Source organism: Pipistrellus kuhlii, unplaced genomic scaffold (genome assembly GCF_014108245.1).
Source record: "Pipistrellus kuhlii isolate mPipKuh1 unplaced genomic scaffold, mPipKuh1.p scaffold_m20_p_2, whole genome shotgun sequence".
NCBI classification, from domain to species: domain Eukaryota; kingdom Metazoa; phylum Chordata; class Mammalia; order Chiroptera; family Vespertilionidae; genus Pipistrellus; species Pipistrellus kuhlii.
Genome location: NW_023425515.1, coordinates 173,549,750 through 173,571,990, shown reverse-complemented (window position 1 = coordinate 173,571,990; position 22,241 = coordinate 173,549,750). Strand labels below are relative to the sequence as shown.

Below are 22,241 nucleotides of genomic sequence, written 5' to 3'. Positions count from 1 at the left end.
CAGCTTCAAAAACAGAGACCTCAGTTTTGCTACCTCTATGCTTTCCGTCAATTAGAGTTTCTTTGAATCATCAGGCCTGTATACTGCTATATTAGGGAGTCTAGACTCAAACCCAGGACAGACAGTCATTAGCCAAAAGAGAATGGCTATTACTGGGCTATAGCCCTCTTAGGAAGGAGGTCTTCAACCCCGAAAGTTTACTTTTGCTTGCTGGTGGGAAAGTAGGCTGCTTCAGCTTATTAAAAGGGGCCCAGGGAGCATTTTCTCAACCCACTGAGATTTTGGTTCCTGGCAATTGTTGTTATTTTGGCTCAAATAAATTCTTAAAAATCCTTAAAAATGGGAGGGAGGGTGACTAGAAATTCTATTAATAGCCTATATATATAAAAGACTAAGTGACCAGCAGACTCTGACAGTTCAATAGCTGTGACGCACACTGACCACCAGGGGGAAGACGCTCAACGCAGGGGGGGAAACGACAGGCATGGAAACATAGAGCAGACTGATGAATTTCAGAGGGAAAGGGGCAGGGGGGAGGGTGGGAAGAGATTAACCAAAGATCTTATATGCATACTAGAGATTCGGTGCACGAATTTGTGCACCAGTGAGGTCCCTTGGTCTGGCCTGTGGGGATCGGGCCCAAACTGGCTCTCCGACATCCCCTGAGGGGTCCCGGACTGTGAGACCTCTTTGAAGTAGCAACTCCTCTTCTAGAATTTATCTTGCCGATATCTAAGCTGGGCAAGATCACATGTATACAGATAGTTACTTGAGCTTTGTTTGGAAAGCAAAAAGACAGAAAATAACCTAAGTACATTAGCAGAGAGCCTGTTGAATAAATGACACAGATGAAGACACAATGTAGCCTCAAATGATCCAGACGTGCATGTACCAAAGTGGAACCATCTCTAACATAGTAAGCAAATCAAAGCAAGCAATAGCATCCTTTCTCCTTTTGGGGATATTGATTACAGATCCCAGAGGATATGCAATGCTGCTGTGGGCCAGGTGACCTTCAAAGCTACAGTCTCACCTGAGCAGGTGGAGGAGAAAGATATGCTCCTATTCAGGCCACTTTCCTTTGCATGCCACAAATGCAAGAAGAAATAATGTGGAGAGCGCCACAATTCCAAAGGGCCTATGTGAAGCCTTGCAGACCAGCACATCCTTCTCCAGAGCCCAATCCCATTCATGTCTAGCTCTGCACTCCCCTTGAGCTCAGGGGGATAAGGGCACTTCCTTTATGGTTGAGTGAGTCCCAGGGAGCCTCTGGCTGACACCTCTCCTTCCAGAGAGGAGGGACTGAGTCTGCTGACCCAGCCTCTGGAGCAAATGCAATCTCAGGGTCTCTTTCTGGATAAGATCTCCAGGGAGCCAGGAAAGCCATCCCTCCTGGGGGTAGCTGCTGTGCAAGGCCTCATCAGTCTGTCCTTTGCTGAATTGTCTGGATGGCGTCAGACTGAAGGGCCATTTGAAGGCAGAAGAAATTATGGGAGCTTTTTAGACTCAGCCACTTGAGTTTCTGAAACAGCCACTTGAGTTCACCTCCCCAGGCAAATCGGCATGGAGGGAAGGTGAAAGAAGGGAAGCTGCCTTCTCTCAGGCACTGACTCACGCCAAACCAGAGGGAAGCCTGGCCCAAAGCCAGGCAGGGTGCCACAGGCTTCACAACTGATCCTGTCCCGTGAGAGTGTGCGCAGGGCTTGCTAAACAGAGCTGGCAGATTTCACTGGTCATTGTCTTCTCCCAGCCATCCTATCTCTACAGTATTATTCACTCTGTCACCCAAGCCAGGAACCTCTGAGTCACCTGCCTCCATTGCTCCTCCCTTAATCATCACTTACAAATACTCCCAGAATCTAGTTGACTTCCCCCCAAATAGCCCTCTTTGTCCTTCCTCTCCATCCCAACTGCCTCTGCTCTGATCCAGCCCCGCACTGATCCTTGCTTTGAATATTGCAACAGCCTCTTATGGATACTCCAGACTTGTTTTCTACCCAATCCATCATCTACCCACAGCCAGGCAGCTCTTGGGAAGATGCAAGTCTAATGTTTCCTCCACTTAAAGCATCCCATCACCAAAAGAATAATTAGTTCAAGCAGGTTCGCCCTGGTGCCTACTCCTCCAGCATGTCCTCCAGCCAGGCGCCTTCACACCCTGTGCTTGAACCACTGTGGTTCCTACAGTGCACACACACCAGCACACAGCCAGGCCTGTGCCCTGCTGCTCCCCCGCTTGGAGTGTTTCATGCACCCTCGGAAAACTCTGCTCACAAGATCCAGTTTAAGCTCTAAGGGCTCTCCAAAGTTCTCCCCAATCTCCTCATCTTCCAGGAGAATCAGTCTTTCCTCTGGGTTCCCACTCTATGCTGCACAGACTTCTGTGAGAGACTTGCCAAGCGTTAACTGGTTAGGAGCTTGCCCTGTCCCTGTGGCCTACCACTCTGCTCTCCTTCTGCCCCCATCACCCGCCCCCTCCCCCACTGGCCCCCCTAAGCCTAGCACATCCTCAGCAACACATGGGAGCCTGTGTGTGTGGAACTCAAGTTCTGGATTTTGAGCCGTCACACACAGCAATATGTTTCCTGCTGATACTAATCCAGACACCAGACTAGGTCACTAATAGGGACACACATGGAAGAAATTCTAAATGCTTTTTCTCAGCATTCCTATTTCTATTTTAAAAAATGTTTTTTTTTAAAGAGCCAGGCTGAATCATTTGAATGGCTCCTATACAGACTCCTATACTAAACTCCCCACAGATTTTCTGTTCAGAAGGAATACAATAAAAGTCTGTGATTTTGTGATGCCTTAGGACACTTCTGACAGCTCAATGGGACACAGTTCTAGCTGCCACTAATTGCATTGACTAGTTCTTGGAAGTTCTTTTCTGCAGGCTGTAATAACAGCTAACACTCGGTGTGTGTTAAATGCGCAACCTGCCACATCTTACTAACCCTCACACCTGCCCTCCTAGGGAGGGGCTCTGACTGTCCCTTTTCACAGATGAAAAAGCCAGGCATGGATAGAATAAGTAACCCTCTGGTGACTGGCAGGGCTGGCATTAGAACCCAGATATGACTGCAGAGCCAAGTAGGATCTTAACCACTACAAACTGCTGCCTTCCCCAAACATCAAATTAAAGGCCCATGGAGCAAATGCAGGACCCCCTACAATTGGCCTTCTGAGAGGGCAGCTTCCCTCTCCAGCTGCTCAAGCCACCTGCAATCCCAGGAAGAGAGGGTCACATGTACCAGGCACTTCTGTACTAGCAGAGCAGTCCAGGGCAGTGAAGGGAACTTGTCAGCTGCCCCTGGTGGCATACAGTGCTTTCTCAGCAAAGACCCACCACCCTAGCACCAAGACTCCACTCTTAGAGGCCTGCAATGGCCTCTGAAGAGGTCTGCAATCCTTCAGTCTCTCCTCCTCCTTCCTCTTCTGCTGGGACTCAAGTAGACAGTTCTAAAACTAGATCCAATTATGACACTCCTTAGTGTAAAACTTTCTCACAGGCTGCCCATAGCCCTTGGCACAAAGTTCCAAATTGTTAATGTGATGTTTCTTGTCAACCTATACTGCTTTACCTTGCACCATGTTGACTTTCATGCCATCATATGGAACAGTTTGAGGTTTCTGGAATAAACTGAGAGTGTACTGGTCTTTCTCTAAGTAGAACACCTTGCTTCTTCACTTGCACATGGCTAGCACTTCCCGTCCTTCTAGATACAGCTCCCACATATCATTTTGGCCAAACCTTCCCAAGACCCTCCCCCTACCCAGGCTGAGCAAGCAGCTTCCTCTGCTGGAATCCCACAAGCCTCTTGTTCCTGCTGCTACTAGCTTTTTCATACCACACTTCAACTGTCTATAGGCAGTCTCCCTGTTCCAGGCCATAGGCTTCTTCAAGTAAGAATAGCTAACATGTATGGAACTATTATTATGTGGTAGATGGTGGTTCTATGTGTTTTACATGTATTAACTTTTTAAATCTTCCTAACAACTCTATGTTATCACCCGTTTTAGAAGTGAGGCACAGAGAGGTTAAATAACATGTCCAAGGTCACACAGCTAGAAAGCTGCAGAGCCAGAATTTGAGTTCAGGAAATATGGCTCCAGAGTAATCACTTAAAAAAAAATTATTGACTGATTTTTTTTTTTTTTGAGAGAGAGAGAGAGAGAGATAAACATCGATTTGTTGTCCCACTTATTTATTCATTCCTTCGTTGCTCCTTGTACGTACCTGTCTGGAGCTTGAACCCACAACCTTGGCATATAATGAGGACACTCTAATCAACTAAGCTACCTGGCCAGGGCTTCCAAAGCCCACTTTTAACCACTATATATAGGTTTCTTGCCTCTCTAGGCAAAGATACTGTTGTTGTCATATGGGAAATGAATGAATAAATGAATGAATGAATGAATGAGGGCTATCTCCAGACTGTCTAGATCTAACCCACAAACAAATGGCACGGCAGGGTCATCAGAGCGCAGAAGCAGCTCACAAGCACTGTTTACAAACAATATTCTGCTCTTCCTTATCTCCTGAAAGCTAAGCCAAGAGGGAGAGGGAGCCCAGCCCAGAGTGACTACCCTCTTCTCCGCTGCTCTCAAAACCGAGCAGAGCCAACCGGTTTCCTCCCGTGACTTAAAACAGAGCAAAGTCTATCCTGCCACAGAAGGCGGCTGTCATCTCTTCCTTCCGCCAACAAACCCGCATCCAACCTACGGGGTGGGGGTGCGCAGAGGAACCCAACGCCCCCACCTACTGGCTGGAAGGTGAGGCAGAGCGGCGTGGGAATGGGCGGGCCTGACCCGGCGAGACAGGTGAAAGAGTGACCGCAGCACTCTCCTTGACAAAGGCCGACCACAACACAGCGCTCGCAAGCAGGTAGCTCTGACCCGCACCTGAACGCCGCCCGGGAAGCGAAAATTCCCCAGTAGCGACGGTGCCCGTGCCAACGGGTGAGCGCTGCCGGAGGAAGCCCTGGCTGGCTCACCCTGGGGACTCGTCCTAACTTTCAAGTCACTCTCGGATCGGGGAGCGAAGCATGGAAAGGTAGAGGGATCTCTTGGGGGAAAACCTGACTGGTTCAAACGCCGGTGCCTTCAAGTACCGGCGGAGTGACTCCGGGCAAGCCGGGCAGTGCCCACCTCCCAGGGCTTCCGCAGGACGAGGGTCCCCGAGGCCCCCGGCCCCGGCGCGCGGCAGCTCCCGCCCCCGCAGCCCGGGCACGGCGGACCCCAGCAGACGAGGGGGCATTCTCTGTTGCCATTTCTGTCACAGCCAGACGGCCTCGGGCTGTCACCACAGTCCCATCACCACAGCCACGGAGGCCCGCCCAGAAAACCCGCACCCTCCGCCCGGCTCCCCGCTCCCGGACCCCCGCCCTCACCTTCCCCCGCTGCTCAGCGCTGCTCGCCCATAGTCCGTAGCCCGGAGCCGGGACTGCTCGGAGCTCCGTCGCGGGGGGCCGGGCCGGGGCCGGGCCGGGGGCGTGGGACCCGCTCACCGCCGCCTCCCAGCGCAGCAGCCCGAGCTGCCGCCGCCGCCGCCTCGCTCCATGGCTGCGGCGCCGCCACCTGACAACGGAAGTGACGCACAGCCCCCTCCTCCCTGCCCCAACCGCAGCCCCGCCCCCTCTCCGGGCCCCGCCCCTCGGCCGTGTCTTCGGCCTCGCGGCGTTGTGATTGGACAACCATCTGGACGATGAGCGGAAGCCTTCGGGCTAGAGGCCAGATTCCAGATGCGGATTGGTTCGGGGTGGGGTCCGGCCGAGACCTGTGAAGCCATTGGAGGCGGAGATGCTAAGGGGGCGGTACTTACCGCTTATCGGAGTCTGCGGAGAGGCTCGGCCTGAGGCACCGCCCCCGCCCCGACTCCACCGCACCTCGCGTGCCCTACAGTCTCGCCCTGCCGGGTTTGGAGAAGTCTCCGGGAGTTGGGAGATCGGCCAGTGGTAGTGTATCTATCAGAAAAATGGGTCTTCCTAGATCCCCATGTCTCGGTTTCTAGAGTTCTGTGCGAAGAGCGCTGCGGCGATCAGATTCAATAAATGACAGGAATTCCTGTCGAAGCCCTCACAATTCCTTTCCCCCGGGGCCCCTCGCTTTTGTTGAAACCCCGCTTCAACCTGAAGTCCCTGAATCTTGACCAGGGAGGTTTACAGTGAACAGTTCTATTCATGATTCCAGTCATCTAACCTCAGCCCCTCCTGCTGCAGTTTCGGTCCCTTTCTCCTCCTCCTCCTCCAGCAACCACGCCCTCCATGAATCAGCTTCTTACACCAGCAGAGGAGCCCTTTAAAGGGATTGATTGCATCAGGCTGGTGACTCACTGGGGCCCTCGGAGAGCCTGGCTTCCCTCCCCTGGCATGCAGAAGCAACTAAAAGGGCTCAGTGGCAGCAGCATCCGCGACCACGGCCGTCACTCCTTTGTTTCAGAGGTGTGAGCCGGGGAGCTTGCTGCATATGACTGCCTGATTCCTGGGTGTCTTGCCAGCTGGGTGTCTTGGGTCGCTCTGCATTCATGTGTGGGCACACGTGTCGAAACCTGTGTGCATTGCTGGGCTTTCCGAGGCATGTGGCCAGGCACTTACCTGTATGTGCATTTGTCATCTCTATTCGGGCAGTGCGAGGACATGAGAGCTGGTGTAGGAATCTGACTGCCTCCTCCTGTGTCTATCTGAATGCCTGGTGTTCACTGAGCTGATGGAGCTGAATAACAACAGTCATCCAAATAGCTCCCGCTGGGGGGTCACAACCCATGTGTAGCGCTTTAGAGACAGCAGGTGAGGAGACTATTTACAGAAGAAGAATCTAGATCTCTGGGACGGGAAATAACCTGTTCAAAGACAACACAGCTTATAATGGCAGGGCTGTGATCTGAACCAATCTGGCAGGTTGTGAAAAGATTGGATTTGAATCCTTACTTCACTCCTTACAAGCTGACTGATGAGTGTGTAAGTTCCTCATCTTTCTCCACCTGTCAAAACAGGATAACACTTCATGGGATCACTGTGAGCATTCAGTGTGTGGAAACAGCTTCTCACAGGATCTGGCGAGGAAGAGTGCTTTACATGCCCCTCAGTCACAGAGCTCTGATGACAGAAAGCCAGGCACAAAGAAGCCAGCCCCTGCCCCCAAAGCTCTCCTCTCTGACAAAGGGAAAAGCCTAGGGATTCCGGAAGCCCTGACTCTGACAGGAATGAGTTTTGGGTTTTCCAGAGCTCTAATCATCAGCTAGATGAATCACTAGGAGTTGACACTCCCCACCCCCCTTCCTCCATCCCCAGAAGACTGATTCAAAATACAGGATTTTAACAAAGGAGAGAAGGAGGAAGAGAAAGTGGGGAGAAGGGGTAGTGAATAGAAACTAAAGGTGCCAGCCAGAGGAAATGAAAGGATATCAACATGAGACTGCGCTCGCTCGCTCTCTCTCTCTCTCTCTCTCTCTCTCTCTCTCACACACACACACACACACACACCCATGATGACATAATCTCCAACTCTGGGCACACCGCTAGACAATGCTGCCAAAACAAAGTGACGCCTGTGACAATAGCAGGAGATGGCTGCTTGATGAGGTATAGGCAGGTCTGCCTAACACAGAAGCAGAGGAGAAGACCTTCAACCCCGAGGAGCTTACTCAGCCTCCTTAAACCCAGCAAATCCTTCTCACTGGCTGGCTTCTGGCTTCTCTTTGTGGCCAAGCCCCAAGGCCTGGGTATGGCAAGTTTTGAGTGACTGGGAACCAGCACTGAGATGAGCAGGGCACTGCTTATCTTACTCTCTCATCTGTGTGATGTCAGGGGTGCTGGGGAGCAGAATAATGTAGTGTAGTATCACGGAGCTTGAGTCATACAGACCTGAGTTCAAATCCCCACTTGGCTGTTCACTAGCTCTTCTACTTTGAGCAAGTCACTTAACCTCTCTGGGTCTGTTTCCTCATCTGTGAAATGGGGCTATTAATATATACCTCCAGGGTTGTTATAATGATGTAATGAGATGATTCTTTCATTCCACAAAGATTTACGGAGAGGCTGCTAGGTACAAAGCACAGAGCCAGATACTGGTGATCCAGTGGGACCAAACAGACTGCCTACAGCTCTGCTCTCCTGCAGCACCTGGGGCCCTGGCACAGGGCCTGACACCCAGTGAGACTCAACAATCCATAGCTACTTATGATGATCATCTTGGCATTCTGCCATTAACTTAATCGTGGGAGCTGAGGAGAGTCCCTTCCCCTGAGGAAACTAGGCCTGTTTCTTCAACTATGAAATGACAGGGCTGCCCACAGGAAATACAAAGGTGAGGTGCCTACCTGCCAGTGTGGGTAACAGGGTCAGAGTTAACACACTGGAGTCTCAAGAATGTGAATGGCCCGGCTGGTGTGGCTCAGTGGTTGAGCATCAACCCATGAACCAGGAGGTCATAGTTTGATTCCCAGTCAGGGCACATGCCAGGCTGGCTGGCTCGATCCCCGGTAGGGGGTGCACAGGAGGCAGCTGATCGGTGATTCTCATTATTGATGTTTCTGTTTCTATCCCTTTCCCCCTCTCCCTTCTTCTCTCTGAAATCAATTAAAATAACATAAAGCAAAATTAACTGCATCTGCTAGGTTCAAAGTATAAGAACAGTCTCATTCTTTTTTAAAAAATAAGAATATATTTTATTGATTTCAGAGAGGAAAGGAGAGGAGAGAGATTGATGGGCTGCCTCCTGCACACACTGGGGATCGAGCCCGAAACACAGGCATGTGCCCTGACAGAATCAAACCGTGATCTCCTGGTTCATGGGTCGGCGCTTACTAGTAACTACTGAGCTAGGCGGGGCATGCAGTTAATCTTTTAAAGCTATTTCCTTCTGTAGTACTTGCTTCTGGGTATTGTTAAAGTTTAGGTTGAGAAAATATGTAAAGTAAAGCTACATTGAGCATCTATTACACACACACACGACAGAGTCAGACAGGATCAGTGGTTTCCAACCTTCTCACTTCAAAGCTTCTTTTAGTATTTCCTCTCCACAAGAGCCTCACTTTTGGCAAGATTTTGTCTCCTGTACAACCAACCTGCAGCAAGCCATTCCTCCCTTTTCATTAATTAAAGCCTCGTATCACAGCCATGAGAATTTGTGGTCATGAGGAGCAAGCCAGGTGACCACCATATTGTTGGTGGAATTCCAGCCCAAAGCAGAGAGTGAGCCAACTTGGCTACTTGTCACGTACTCTGTACTGTTTCTCTGGGCCCCTCTGGAGCATTGATAAGAACTCAAGGGACCCTTACTGCCCTCAGGGATCCTTCAGCCAGGGATGCCAGGCTGGAACGCACTGAACTGGATGTTCTCCTTCAAGTCCCCTCCAGCTGAGAGCTGGAGCTGTTGTATCAGAGAGATGTGAATGTCAAGCTGTCTGCCCACCCAGCTCTCCTCTGAGCCATGGTAATTGTAGTTATTTTGGACAATTGTGGTAATGGTCCCCTCCTGCCAATGAGAGAGAGATCCCTGTACGCTTCTCTCCAGGAACAGGAGGAGAGGGAGGGGACATGCTGTACCACCCAAACGCTCAGAATTCCCGAGGATTGTCATCAACGAGGACCCCCACATTGATGTACATGTGGGCTTGCACAGAAGCTACAACATGTTGCACAAAAACCAAACTCCAGTGGGGTGATGACATTTGAAATATGTCTTTTATCTTTTCCTCTGTGTCCCTGGGCCTTGCCTTTATGCAGATAGCTAGGTTAATCTGCATTCCTTACTTCGGGAAACAACTGATACAACAGAATGCAGAGTTCATTTTTAGCTTCTGAATTCTAAAGGCCTAGCCTTCAGGGAGGAATGGGAAGAATTTCTGAGCAGATACAAATTTAGAAAACCATGTAACAGGGGCTCTGGGAGACTGACTTGGGGGCAGTAAGAGAGAATAAAGATTCTCCTCAGCCTCATAGCTGGAGGGGATCAGCTAGGTCTCAGGGACAGGAAAGCAGGAAAAGCTGTGCCCCTTTTCCTGGTGGGGTGCCAAGAAGTAACAAAACCCTCTCAAGAAACAGCTGTACGTTGCATTTGGGCACACAGGGCCTAACTAACCTTAAGAATTTAGGCCTGGGGGAGGGGGGAGAACTGGGAGGATAAGGACACACATATAATATCTTAATCAGTAAAGAAAGAAAAAAAGAATTTAGGCCTGGCTGGCCTGGGAAAAGTAGGATAAAAATCTGAACATTGAGAGGGGGATGGGTTACCCTTGAAGGGGAAGTCAGGAGATCTTTTGGTCAGGGAGGAGCAACCTGAGTGGGCTGGTGACAAAACACCAGAACAGAACCCTGTGGATTTATGCAGCCTGAGTGCATGGAAAACGAAAGGCCAGAACAACATGGGCCATCGCAGTGGATGTCAGCGTGACGGGGTGACCAGCAGATCAGACTACCTTTCCCATGCTTTGGCATCTTGAAAGGAAGTGCCCTAGAATTCAACCAATTCCAAGAAAAGTGGTGGTAGTGGTGTGTGTGTGTGTGTGGTTCTGATGAGGTAGTCCAAGGACAACACTTTGACCAAGACTGTGCTGGAATGGGATGCACTGACCTTGGGCTGCTAGTGCCCAAATGAACACTCCCATCAAATCTCCCTCAAGAAATGACAGTATCCTAAGGTGAAGGGCCCTGCCTTACTCAACTCAGACTGGATTTCAGTTTTGTGGTTCTTGACCACCTCTTCCATCTATAGTATAAAAGTGACTGTTTGACCAGTAGCTATGACGCACACTGACTACCAGGGGGCAGACATTCAACACACAGGCATGGAAACATGGCACAGACTGATGAATCTCAGGTTTGTGCACCGGTGGGGTCTCTCGGCCTGGCCTGTAGGGATTGGGCCAAATCTGTGCACCAGGTCTCTGACATCCCCCAAAAGGGGTCCTAGATTGTGAGAAGGCACAGGTCAGGCTGAATCCATGCACTGGTTAGATTATAAGCCCCTTTCCCGAAAGGACCACATCTTACTGTCAATGTGTGCTCAGCATAAGGCCTGGCCCACAGCAGCTGTGCTGTTTGTTTGATGAAGACAAACCTGCTAGCGCCACAGGACAGAGCTGCTTTTGCTGAGATGGTGTTTGCCTGTGGAAGGGCTGCTATGGTTGCAAAGCAGTGACAATAAGGACTTGGGTTCTAATTTCCAGAACCCCTTCTTCCCTGAAGACCCAAAGATGCTCAGAATTGGAGCCTAATTTCGTGCTGTTGTTGGATGAGTTCCCACACTGGAGAAGGGTTCAGGATTACTCCAGTGACTCCACCTCAGAAAACAGCAATGAGACTAACAGCCCCCTCAGCAGGGAATCTGAACAGAAAAGCCACTTTCTATCTAACCAGACTGAGGGACTCTCCTATCACAACTCTCAGACTTTGCAGACTGGTAGTACTGTGTGAGAAACCCTATGCCTAGACTAGGGGTGTCGAACTCAATCAGAGAAGGGGTCAAAATCTAAAATCCAGCCTAAATCGCGGGCCGAATGGTTTACTGAATAGTCATAAACTGTCATTGTGATGGAAACGCAGCGGAGTGCAGTGATGACAGCGCGGTGCGGGCCACATTGCAAGGCCTGGCGGGACGGATTTGGCCCGCGGGCCTTGTGTTTGACACATGTGGCCTAGACCATCTCCCATACCAATGGAAATCTGAATGGGACAGGTGATTCCAATGTGCAGCTAAGATTGAGATCCCGCACCCTAGGACACAGGACATACAGGGAGCCCATACGTTAAGAAGTACATGAGGCGCACACTAATTTTTGTCTAAGTTTAATTTTATATGAAAAAGGACACAATTGCAAGAAAAATGGGGTCACTTAAGGTGGTTGAGGTTGAGCACATTTTAATAATCCTCACTGGGAGAGGGTTGAAAACAATTGGACAGATTCCCTGAATCAGCAAATCGGATGCAAATGGTCAAAAGGCGGGGATTGTCATCTACCCCAAGGCCACAGATAAACAGGATTGTGGATCCCAGAGAGTGAGTCTGGGAGGTGTAACCCTGTGAAAGGCAGCTGTGATAGGTGTTGCCTGCCAGATACCAGTTTCTGGGCTGGCCCAACTCCCTTCCCAGGTTCTGGGCAGGGATGGAGGGCAGGCAGTTGGCTCGGTAGAACTCCGGAGGAACCTGAGTGGTGACTAGGGCTTGCCGAAAGGGACAGGCTCATTTGTGCTTCTTGGTGGGAAACTCCCGCCGGCCCTGCCCCAGGCTGCCGAAGTTGCGCACGCGATGGATGATCTGCAGCTGCCGCTCAATGGTCTCGGTGATGTTCACGTCGTCAGGGATGTGGACGTAGCGGACGTTACGGCCGGTGACAAAGAGGTCATCCAGCTCAGCCTGGCGCCCCCAACGGTCCGTGTAGGTGACGCTGGCGAGGCGGATGTTCATGAAAGCATCGACGTTGTCTACGCGTCCGTGGGCCACGCTCTCATCCCGCAGGTCCACGGTGGTCACCTGGCCCTGGAGGCCCTGCAGCAGGATGATCAGGCTGTTCTCGGAGATCGTCCGCTCCTTCATTGAGTGGCTCACTGCCATTTTCCCACACTGCTGGCTGCTGGGGGGTGGAGCACACAGATGGGAGCTTTAGCAGGAGAGAGGGGTGCGTTTGCCAAATCACCTCCATCAAGTTACAGTCTAAAATCCCCAGCACAGATTTCCCCAAGTTTGCCCACCTTCCCAATTTTTGAGTCTAGAGCACCCTTATGAGCCAGGTGCTTCATGTGCACCCCTCCGAGAATCCTCTCACCCCCTTGCAAGCCAAGGATTACTTATAGTCATTTTATAAACAAGGAAAATGTGGCCAGGAGAGGTTGAGTCACTTACCCAAGGTCAAACAGTTGATAAATGGAGGTGCTAGAATTCAAACCCATCGCTATCCTATTCCAAAACACACAGGGGTTCTGAACCCTCACCATAGCTTAGAATCACACGTGGGTTTTGACCTAGCCTCTGCACCCCAGAGGTCTGATTCATTGGGTCAGGGGTGGGTCGCCGGTATCCTATCTTTTTAAAAGCTCCCCAGGTAATTCTAACGTGCAGACAAGTTTAAAAACCACTGCTCTGAGATGTAGTTTATACTCTGGCTATTCAAAACACAGGTCCATGGACCAGCAGTTTCAGCATTACCAAGACATTTGTTAGAAATGCAGAACCTCCAGTCTCTCCCAAGCCCTTTTGACTTGCATTTTAACATGAATCCTGGGTGAAATCACCAGTAGGTCTCAAAACATCAGAATCACCTGGAGGACTTATTCAAACAAAGTGCCACTCCCAATTTCTAGCTCAGAGGGTCTGAGGTGGGGCCCAAGAATGTGCATTTCTAAGAGGTCCTCAGGTCTACACAATGCAGCTGCCATATATGTAGAAATTTAGCTCATTAATTTTATTTTTAAATATATTTTATTGACTTTTTACAGAGAAGAAAGAAGAGGGATAGTCAGAAACATTGATGAGAGAGAAACATTGATCAGCTGCCTCTTGCACACCTCTCACTGGAGATGTGCCCGCAACCAAGGTACATGCCCTTGACCGGAATCGAACCCGGGACCCTTCAGTCTGCAGGCCGACGCTCTATCCATTGAGCCAAACCGGTCAGGGCTAGCTCATTAATTTTAAAAAAGTGCATATAAAGCACAGGTTTTGAAGGCAGAGAAACAAAACCTAGGTTGGAATCTCCACTCCACCCACAAACTCTGTAAACCTACCGTGTTTCCCCGAAAATAAGACATCCTCCGAAAATAAGATCTAGCGCATGGAAAGATAAGACATCCCCTGAAAATAAGACCTAGCACAACTTTGGGAGAAAAAATTAATATAAGACACTGTCTTATTTTCGGGGAAACAGGGTAGGACTGTTAATGTCTCTGAACACCCGTTTCCACATCTATTTTTTGTTGTTAATCCTCACCCAAGGCTATTTTCCATTGATTTTTTTCCCCATTGATTTTTTAGAGCGAGTGGAAGAGAGAGGGAAAGAGAAACTTCGATATGAGAGAAACACATTGATTGGTTGCCTCCTGCAAGCCCCCTGACCCATGAGGAGCCTGCAACCAAGGATTGACCAGAATTGAATCTGGGGCCCTTTGGCTCTATCGACTGAGCCACACCGGCTAGGGCTGTTCCCACATCTATTAAACAGTAGGCTAAATGGGGCTAACTGAATCTCACCATATTGAATGCACTTGCGTTTGCTTTCAACATGCCCTGATAGTTTATTAATGTAACTTTGCCTTACTTATCCTTACATTCAGACTCCGAGCGGAAGGTGGTGGAACTTTAAGACCTTGTTCAGAATCTAAACAGGGCTGACAGGGTGGCACTGGGTGGCAAGCCAGCCCCCGCCGCAGACGGGGTGGGCGTGGAGCCGGGCGGGAAGGGTCTAGCGTCCCATCAGCTTCGCCAGGAGCATGGCCACGCACTCAGCCCGGGCTGCACGGTGACTGCGGTCAGGCAGGGCTCTGAGACGGGCTCAGCCGCTTTCTGGAAGGGAGACCTTTCTCAAGCCACTTAGGTTCAAGCTTTTAGCCCACTGACACATGGGGATGGTGAAGAGCCTTTACTCACAGAGCCTTGGGAGTGGACTGGGGTGACTACGCTCCGCAAATCGGCAAGACGCTGCTTCCGCTGCTCCCCACGACCCTCCGCGGTTCCGTAAACCCTTCCCCCCGCCCCGCCCCGGGTCCCCTGGACGCACCGCGCGGGATTCTTTCCTTTTTCCGGTCCGCGTCGTAGCGGAAGCTAGCGGGCGCCTAGCTGGGCGGCCTTACTCCGGCGGCGGGATTTAGAAACCATAGCAACAACCAGGCCGCTGTGGCTCCGCGGAGCCTACATAGCGCTCAGTGCGCAGGTCCGCCACCCCGGGCGGAACCTGAACTACAATCCCCAGAATGCCCCGCGAGCGCCGCGAGACTCGCACTTTTGCAATCCCCGCCCTACTTCATTGAAAGGTCTCCTTCATTGGAGTCATTCATTCACGCATTCATTCATTCATTCATTCATCCATCCATTCATTCATTCATTCATTCATCCATCCATTCATTCATTCATTCACCCATCCATCCATCCATCCATCCATCCATCCATCCATCCATCCATCCATCCATCCATCCAACTAATATTCATTGAGCCTTTACCTTGTGTAAGGCTCTTTTCAAGGCTCTGGACATAGCTGTGACAAAGGAGACAAGCTTCCTGATCTGTTGATGCTTAAATCTACTGGCGGTGGCAGGGAGGGATGTCAATTAGAAAACAAGAACATTATAAAAGTCCTTCAGAGCATTGAAAAAGGGTAATGTGATAGAAATTAGGTGGCTTTAAAAAAAAACATATATTTTATTGACTTTTTACAGAGAGAAAGGGAGAGAGAGTTAGAAACATCAATGAGAGAGAAACTTTGATCAGCTGCCTCCTGCACACCTCCTACTGGGGATGTGCCCGCAACCAAGGTACACGCCCTTGACCAGAATCGAATTTGTGACCTTTCAGTCAGCAGGCCAATGCTCTATCCATTGAGCCAAACCGGTTAGGGCTAGGTGGCCTTTTATTGGATGGTCAGGCATGTCCTAAGAAGGTGACATCTGAACTGAGATGAATGACATAAAGTCAACCTGGTGAAAACTAGCAGAGGAAACCATTTATGTGAAGACCTGGAGAAATGAGTTTGCCAACTTGGAAAAATGGAAAGGCCAGTAAGACTGGGGAGAGTGGTGTGGCAGAGATCACAGAGGAAGATAAGAGCTAAGTATTCAGGATTTGTAAGCCAAGGTAAGGAGTTTGGCTTTCTTGTTAGGCATGTAGGTTCTGGAGGCAGTGCCAGGGTTCAAATGTGTTCTTTGCAAATGGACTTCAGACAAGTTAATTATTCTCTCTGTGCCCTGCTTTCTTCATCTCTTTCTAGAAGTGCAATGATAGACTATCAAAGGGGAGTGACATGACCTGATTTACATTTTTGAAAGGTCACTCTGTACAGCCTTGAAAAGTTTCTGTCTTCTCTCAGCCTCAACTTTCTCATTAGGGAAAAATAATTGATTTCAGAGAACTGTAAGGTTTGAGTGGCCTTCATTAATGGGTGACAGCACCTGGCACATAGGAAAATTCAGTGAGTTAGGCTTGTTTGATTGTTTCACTCTTGTACAGAAGCTTCACCATAAGCATGGAAGCTGGCTGCTGCATAGAATGCTGAAAGCCAGCTTTGAGCTACAAGAAATGCCTATCTTAACCCTGGATGTTAATGAAGACAAAGACAAACAGTCTGGTTGAAAACGTCAAAGAATTTTTGAACACTTTGTGATCTTTCTGAAGACTACTGGCAGCAAAATGATTCCAGATACTTCAGCTTTGTGTATCTTCCCAGCTGTATATTCATACCAGTCTCTTTAGAAAACTCAAGTTTTTAACCATTTTTGTGAGGAAGACAGAAACATCAATTATGAGAATCAATGACTGGCTGCCTCCTGCACATTCTCTGCTGGGGGTCAAATCTGCAACCCAGGCCTGTGCCCTTGACCGGAATCGAATCTGGGAGCCTTCAATCCACAGGCCAACTGAGCAAAACCAGCTAGGGTTAGGAGAAATTATTAATAAAAATGATCTTGCTTTATATGCTATATATCTTGAAGGCATTATCATTTAAAATATATATTAGAGCTGAAACCAGTTTGGCTCAATGGATAGAGCGTCGGCCTACAGACTGAAAGGTCCCAGGATGGATTCTGGTCAGGGGCATGTGAATTGGTTGTGGGCACATCCTCGGTGGGGGGTGTGCAGGAGGCAGCTGGTCGATGTTTCTCTCTCATCGATGTTTCTAGCTCTCTATCCCTCTTCCTTCCTCTCTGTGGAAAATCAATAAGATATATTAAAAAATAAAATATATATTAGAAAATATATTAATGAAAAAGACAAAAGGGTAAAATCATTGTAATTTAAAAAAATCTGCATGGATTCATTTTAATTTTATATAAAATGAAATATTTTTTTCAAGTTTGTTTGGAAAAAAAAGTGCTGAAGCACAAATGAGACTCTAGCTGTCTTCTACCGTATGACAGACCTTAAAGAGACTTACAAAATATATAAAACAATATCACTTCTTACTCAATTTTTTTGGAGAAAACATAGTTATTTCTAGTATAAAATGTGAAAATGAGTTTCTTATTGTTATTTTAAACTGAATGAAGGTTTTTGGAGTTTCCAATATATTTTAAGATTACAAAGGGTTTCTGACATTGAAAAGTTTGAGAACTGCTGCTTTAGTCTGAGGATTTTCACATACTTTCTCAACTCACTGTAATCTGGTTTCTGTTCCCAAGATTCCACTAATTTCTCTGGCAAAGATTACTAATGATTCTGTGTTCATAAAATTGTTAGCTCCTTTTTTAGATCTTATTTCCATGATTCTCCCCATTGCTTGGCCATATTGCCCATCCTCCTCCTCCTTGATTTTTTTTTTTTCTGGGGCATTGTATCATTCTGTCCCCCCAACAACCCCCACCTCCACATTTCCTGATGGTTTCTTCTCCATTTTTTCCTCTCTTTACCCCAGCCCCCTCCACTTCATTCTCCTGCTCCCAAATGTGCTTTCTCTGGGGCTGTATTCCCAGCCTAGATGTCTTCATGGTTACATCTATCTCCATGCCATTTATTACTACACGCTGAGTCCCTTGTCTAGGTCTCCAGCCCAGACTGCTCCACTGAGCGCCATTTTCCATCTGTCTGTTACTTATTCCCATCTGTCTTACTGAAACTTGAAACTCAGCATGTCTACAGGCACATTCACCAAGGCCTTCCCAAATCGCTTGCTGCTCTGGATTTTTTTTTTTTTATTTTTTATTTTTTTTTAATCTTTACAGTTGCTACTACCATTTTTCAGCTATCCATGTTGGGCACCTTGAATAAACTTGGCAACTTCTATCAGTTCCTGATTCCCCCACACCTGTTATAGCCACTGAACCCTGCAGATTCTTTGAAGCCTGTCTCCCACCCTTCACCTGCCTTTTTATTCTGACTGCCATCATACTAGTTGAGATCCTTTTTTCCCTTATTTGATCATTATAAAAACCATCTTACTGGCCTTTGTGTCTCATGAGCCTTTGCCAACAGATTCAAAGTACATAGGTATGATCTTATCATTTATCAGCAGCAGAATAAAACTTTTGATACTGACATGTAAGGCTTTCTTTCCATGATTTAATTCCACCATACCTTGCAGCTGGATCTGCTTTAGGTTTTCGGCACAAACTTTCCAGTGTTTTTATTTCTTTCTTTTTCTTTTTCTTTTTCTTTTTTTAAAAAAAATATATTTTATTGATTTTGTACAGAGAGGAAGGGAGAGAGATAGAAAGCCAGAAACATCGATGAGAGAGAGTCATTGATCAGCTGCCTCTTGCACACCCCCTACTGGGGATATGCCCGCAACCAAGGTACATGCCCTTGACCAGAATCGAACCCGGGTCCCTTCAGTCCCCAAGCTGACGCTCTATCCCAGGGGTCGGCAACCTTTAAGACATAAAGAGCCACTTGGACCCGTTTCTGAAGGAAAAAAAAAACCTGGGAGCCGCAAAACCATTGCGACATTTAAAACAAATATAACACTGCATATATTGTTTCTTACTTTAATGCTATATACCAGATCGTGCAGTTAGCTGTCAATCTGAAGAAAAAAAAGACTTTTTCACTTAACAATGTAAAATATATTTTTGCAAATTAATAGCTAATTAAAATATTTAACTTACCTGGTTAATGGGATTTTTGCTCCTGAACCTCAGTGCACAGTGTCTGCACATCAGGGCTGTAAGACGTTACCTTCATTTTCACACTGGCTTGCAAGTTGTCATCTGTGAGGCATGACCGATGTTTGTTTTTAATATAGTTCATGTTGGAGAAGACCTGCTCACATACATATGTGGAGCCGAAGATCGACAGGACTCCAAATGCATACTTTTTCATGTTTATATTAGTGTTGGGGATGGCATTCCATGTTTCAAATACAAGTTTGTCCTATTTGGAAAGGTTTTCAATATCACTCCATTTATAATTCTGAGCCAGAATGGCCTTCTGACGGGCAACATCCTCAAGAGTAGTGGTCAAGCATTTGAACTTGGACACCCATATATCTTTGTCGGCTTATATTGGACAGTTCCATCTCAAGATCAGGTTGACTTACACCTGCAAATGCAGTCATATTCAATAGGGATGGATCGATCGCCAGGGGAGTGACAGGAAAGGATAATGTGGTTTTTTCCTCTCTGAACTCACAGAATCATTTCCCAAACGAACTTTGCATTGTGGTGATTGCAGACTTCAAATATTACAAATTTATCGTATCATGACTTTGTTTGAACTCTCTCAAAGAGGGAAAGTGAGACAGTGTACCTCTCTGTAAATCTTTGACAAACTGTCAACTTGCGCTCGAATGCCAAAACCTCCTCCAGCATGTGCAGGGCTGTGCCTCCTTTCCCCTGAAGGGTTGTATTTAGTGTGTTTAGATGTGCTGTCATGTCTACCATAAAATGTAATTTTTCCAGCCACTCTGGTTGTTCCAGCTCAGCAAAGGTGAGCTCTTTGCTGGACAGGAAAGTTTTTACTTCTTCCAAACATACGACAAAGCGTTTTAGCACCTCACCTCTGAACAGCCACCGGACCTTGTTGTGGAGCAGGAGGTCAGAATATATGCTTTCCACTCACTGTACAGGCTCGACTCCCAGTGACAGTCACACTGCAAGCCCTCTCTCTTTCTCCAGTCCTCTCTGTCCTCTCTGTCTTCTTCTTTTTCCTTCTCCCTTTTTTCTCTTTATTGCTTTTTTATTATTATTATTTTTCAGTGTCCCCTCTCTCAGTACCTCTCTTTCCCCTCATGCTGTGATGTGAGGGAGGAGGCTGGGCCAGGACAGGGACGCTGTGGTTGCCTAGCGAAGCTAAGTCGCCGGCAACCTGCCACACAGAGCACCGGGAGCCCTGGAGGCGGTGGAGATAAGTGATACAGCGCCCCGCCCCGCCCCGCCCCTGCTATCGGCCCTGCTGTTGGGAGCCGCAGCAATGCTTCAAAAGAGCCGCATGCGGCTCCGGAGCCGCAGATTGCCGACACCTGCTCTATCCATTGAGCCAAACCGGTCTTGGCTCTTTTTCTTTTTTAAAATTATGTTTTTAGACCTCGCCGGCATGGCTCAGTGGATAGAGCATCACCCTGCGGACTGAAAGGTCCCAGGTTCGATTCTGGTCAAGGGCATGTACCTTGGTTGTGGGCACATCCCCAGTAGGAGGTGTGCAGGAGGCAGCTGATCGATATTTCTCTCTCTATCCTTCTCCCTTCCTCTCTGTAAAAAATCAATAAAATATATATTTTTAAAAATTATGTTTTTATTGATTTTAGAGAGAGGAAGGGAGGAGGAGAGAGATAGAAATATTGATGAGATGAGAAACATCAATTATCTGCCTCCTGTACGACCCCTGCTGAGGACCCAGCCTGCAATCCAGGCATGTGCCCTGACCAGGAATTGAACTGTGACTTCCTGGTTCATAGATCGACTCAACCACTGAGCCATACCAGCCGGGTTTAACTAATGTTTCTTAAAGTGTGGACTGGGAATCAGTTGCCTCATTGTTACCTGGAAAAGCTTTTAAACCCAACGCCGGACCTTCAGAATCAGAAGTGGAGCCCAGGGAATCAGTACATCTAACAGTACGCACAAAATTTGAGACTCACTGTCCTACTCTCTGGTCAGACTCAGCCACTCAGCAACCCCCAGACCCTACACTCTTGTCTCTGCCTTTGCTGTCCTGCCTCCTCCATCTGCCTCGAGTCCTCTCTCCTTTATCTTTGGATCTTAAGTCCAACTCCTCCTTCAAATCCTGCCTGTCTCAATTGCTATACTTTTCTGAAATCTTCACTGCTTACTCCAATTGGGAGTGATATCTCTTCTATGAGCCTTGAGTTTATTGCTCGCTACCTGTTTGCTTGTTGCATGCAGATTCTTGATAGTTATTTGCATAAATCTTACCTCCCCTATTGGCATCCTGGGTGTTGGGGCAGAGAAGCCGAGGAGGCCCCACAGATGTGCTTCAAACTACAAACCACAGTTGCATGAGAAACCCTGGTTTTATGAATGTGGAGAGAAGATAGGGATCTGAATGAAGTCAGCAGTGGGAATGGAAAAAAGGGATGAATGTTAAAGATACTGAAAACAGCTAATCAGTGTGGATGGTAAGAGAAGAGAGCAGTGATTTAAATGGTAACCCTGGGTATCCGAGGAGATGGTGGCCCATTGACAGGAGTGAGAGGGTTGGGGGGGGATGGGGGTCATGCCTGTGGAGGAGACCTCGTTTTTTGGCTACTCGGCCACTGAATTCCTTTCCCCATGTTTGAGGAAATCAGACATTCTGTGAATTTCGGTGGCAGGTGAGAATTGACTTCCCACTAAAGATGATTTAAAGGTAAGGTGTTGTCTCTGATTCTTGTGAAGAAGACCATGTGATCTAAACTCAGACGTTATCTGACTTTCAATCGGGAGCACATGGCACCAACCAGCAGGGACTGTTCAGCTCTGTCCTGGTGTCTGAGTCATGCAGGGCCTCGTCCCGGGAAGGGGGCTGCTCGTGCTGGAGTCCTTCCCTCCCTGCCTGCCACCCCCTGGTTTCTGGCCATTTTCTCATGGCTCTCTAGTCTTTCCAACAACTCTGTGGGCTGCCCGATCCCTTTCCAGCAAACTCCTTCTCTACTGAAGTAGCCAGAATTGGTTTTAATTTTTGTAACTGGCCACCCAGACCAGGACAAGGCCCACCTGAACTCAGTTCACTCCGGGAGACTGAATTTCTCTTTCCTTTTATATTAACTCAGCGGTGCTTCCATTCCCAAAGGTCAGGATCCTGAATTAGGGAGGCTCCCAGGTCTCCTGCTTCAGCTTGCCACCCAGCGCCCAAATTCCCTCCCCAGCACCTGTGATACCACTACCTGATCCGCTCCAGCGACCACAACTCATTTCTTCGCTGGGTCATTGACTCCATTCTTAGGAAGTCTTTGGTATCCATCACTTTCAGTTCCTCTCAGTGGAAAAGTGTGATATTTCCTATCATATTGAGGTTCTTTCATGCATTTTGAAAGTGAAGTAAATGTACTAAATAAAGATGACACTGATGTGTGAGGTGATAGGGCATATCCCAGGGAAAGTGAGCCTGCAGCCCAGGTGAGGGGGGTGCAGGGATTTGAGAGTCAATAGTTAAGGCCTCAC

At 48.2% G+C, this 22,241-nt stretch overlaps 2 protein-coding genes across 11 annotated transcripts in view; both read right to left on the bottom strand.

The window, feature by feature from the left end:
* Positions 1 to 5,590, bottom strand: part of STK40 (serine/threonine kinase 40) — a 38,603-nt gene extending 33,013 nt beyond the window's left edge. For 3 of the 6 annotated variants that reach the window (XM_036447436.2, XM_036447437.2, XM_045584848.1), the window contains exon 1: positions 5,394 to 5,590. The gene's annotated coding sequence lies outside the window, so the exon portion shown is untranslated. The remainder of the gene's footprint in view (positions 1 to 5,393) is intronic. The other 3 variants (XM_036447433.2, XM_036447438.2, XM_045584847.1) reach the window with 2 other exon arrangements.
* A 6,189-nt stretch (positions 5,591 to 11,779) lies between these two features.
* LSM10 (LSM10, U7 small nuclear RNA associated) lies at positions 11,780 to 14,869 on the bottom strand. 5 transcript variants are annotated; one of them, XM_036447448.2, is made up of 2 exons: positions 14,717 to 14,869; positions 11,780 to 12,574 (listed from the first exon to the last, which is right to left on the bottom strand). In XM_036447448.2, the coding sequence occupies exon 2, from the start codon at positions 12,556 to 12,558 to the stop codon at positions 12,187 to 12,189; it is 372 nt and encodes a 123-aa protein (XP_036303341.1). In that variant the 5' UTR covers positions 12,559 to 12,574; positions 14,717 to 14,869; the 3' UTR covers positions 11,780 to 12,186. The 5 variants fall into 5 exon arrangements, with proteins under 5 accessions (XP_036303341.1, XP_036303342.1, XP_036303340.1 ...); XM_036447449.2 differs by having other exon boundaries at positions 11,780 to 12,577; positions 14,717 to 14,866; XM_036447447.2 differs by lacking the exon at positions 14,717 to 14,869 and adding an exon at positions 14,587 to 14,714 and having other exon boundaries at positions 11,780 to 12,577.
* Between the last annotated feature and the right edge of the window lie 7,372 nt (positions 14,870 to 22,241).

Excerpts from the sequence above, each read along its gene's own strand:
- LSM10 (XM_036447448.2), bottom strand. The coding sequence starts at position 12,558 with ATGGCAGTGAGCCACTCAATGAAGGAGCGGACGATCTCCGAGAACAGC.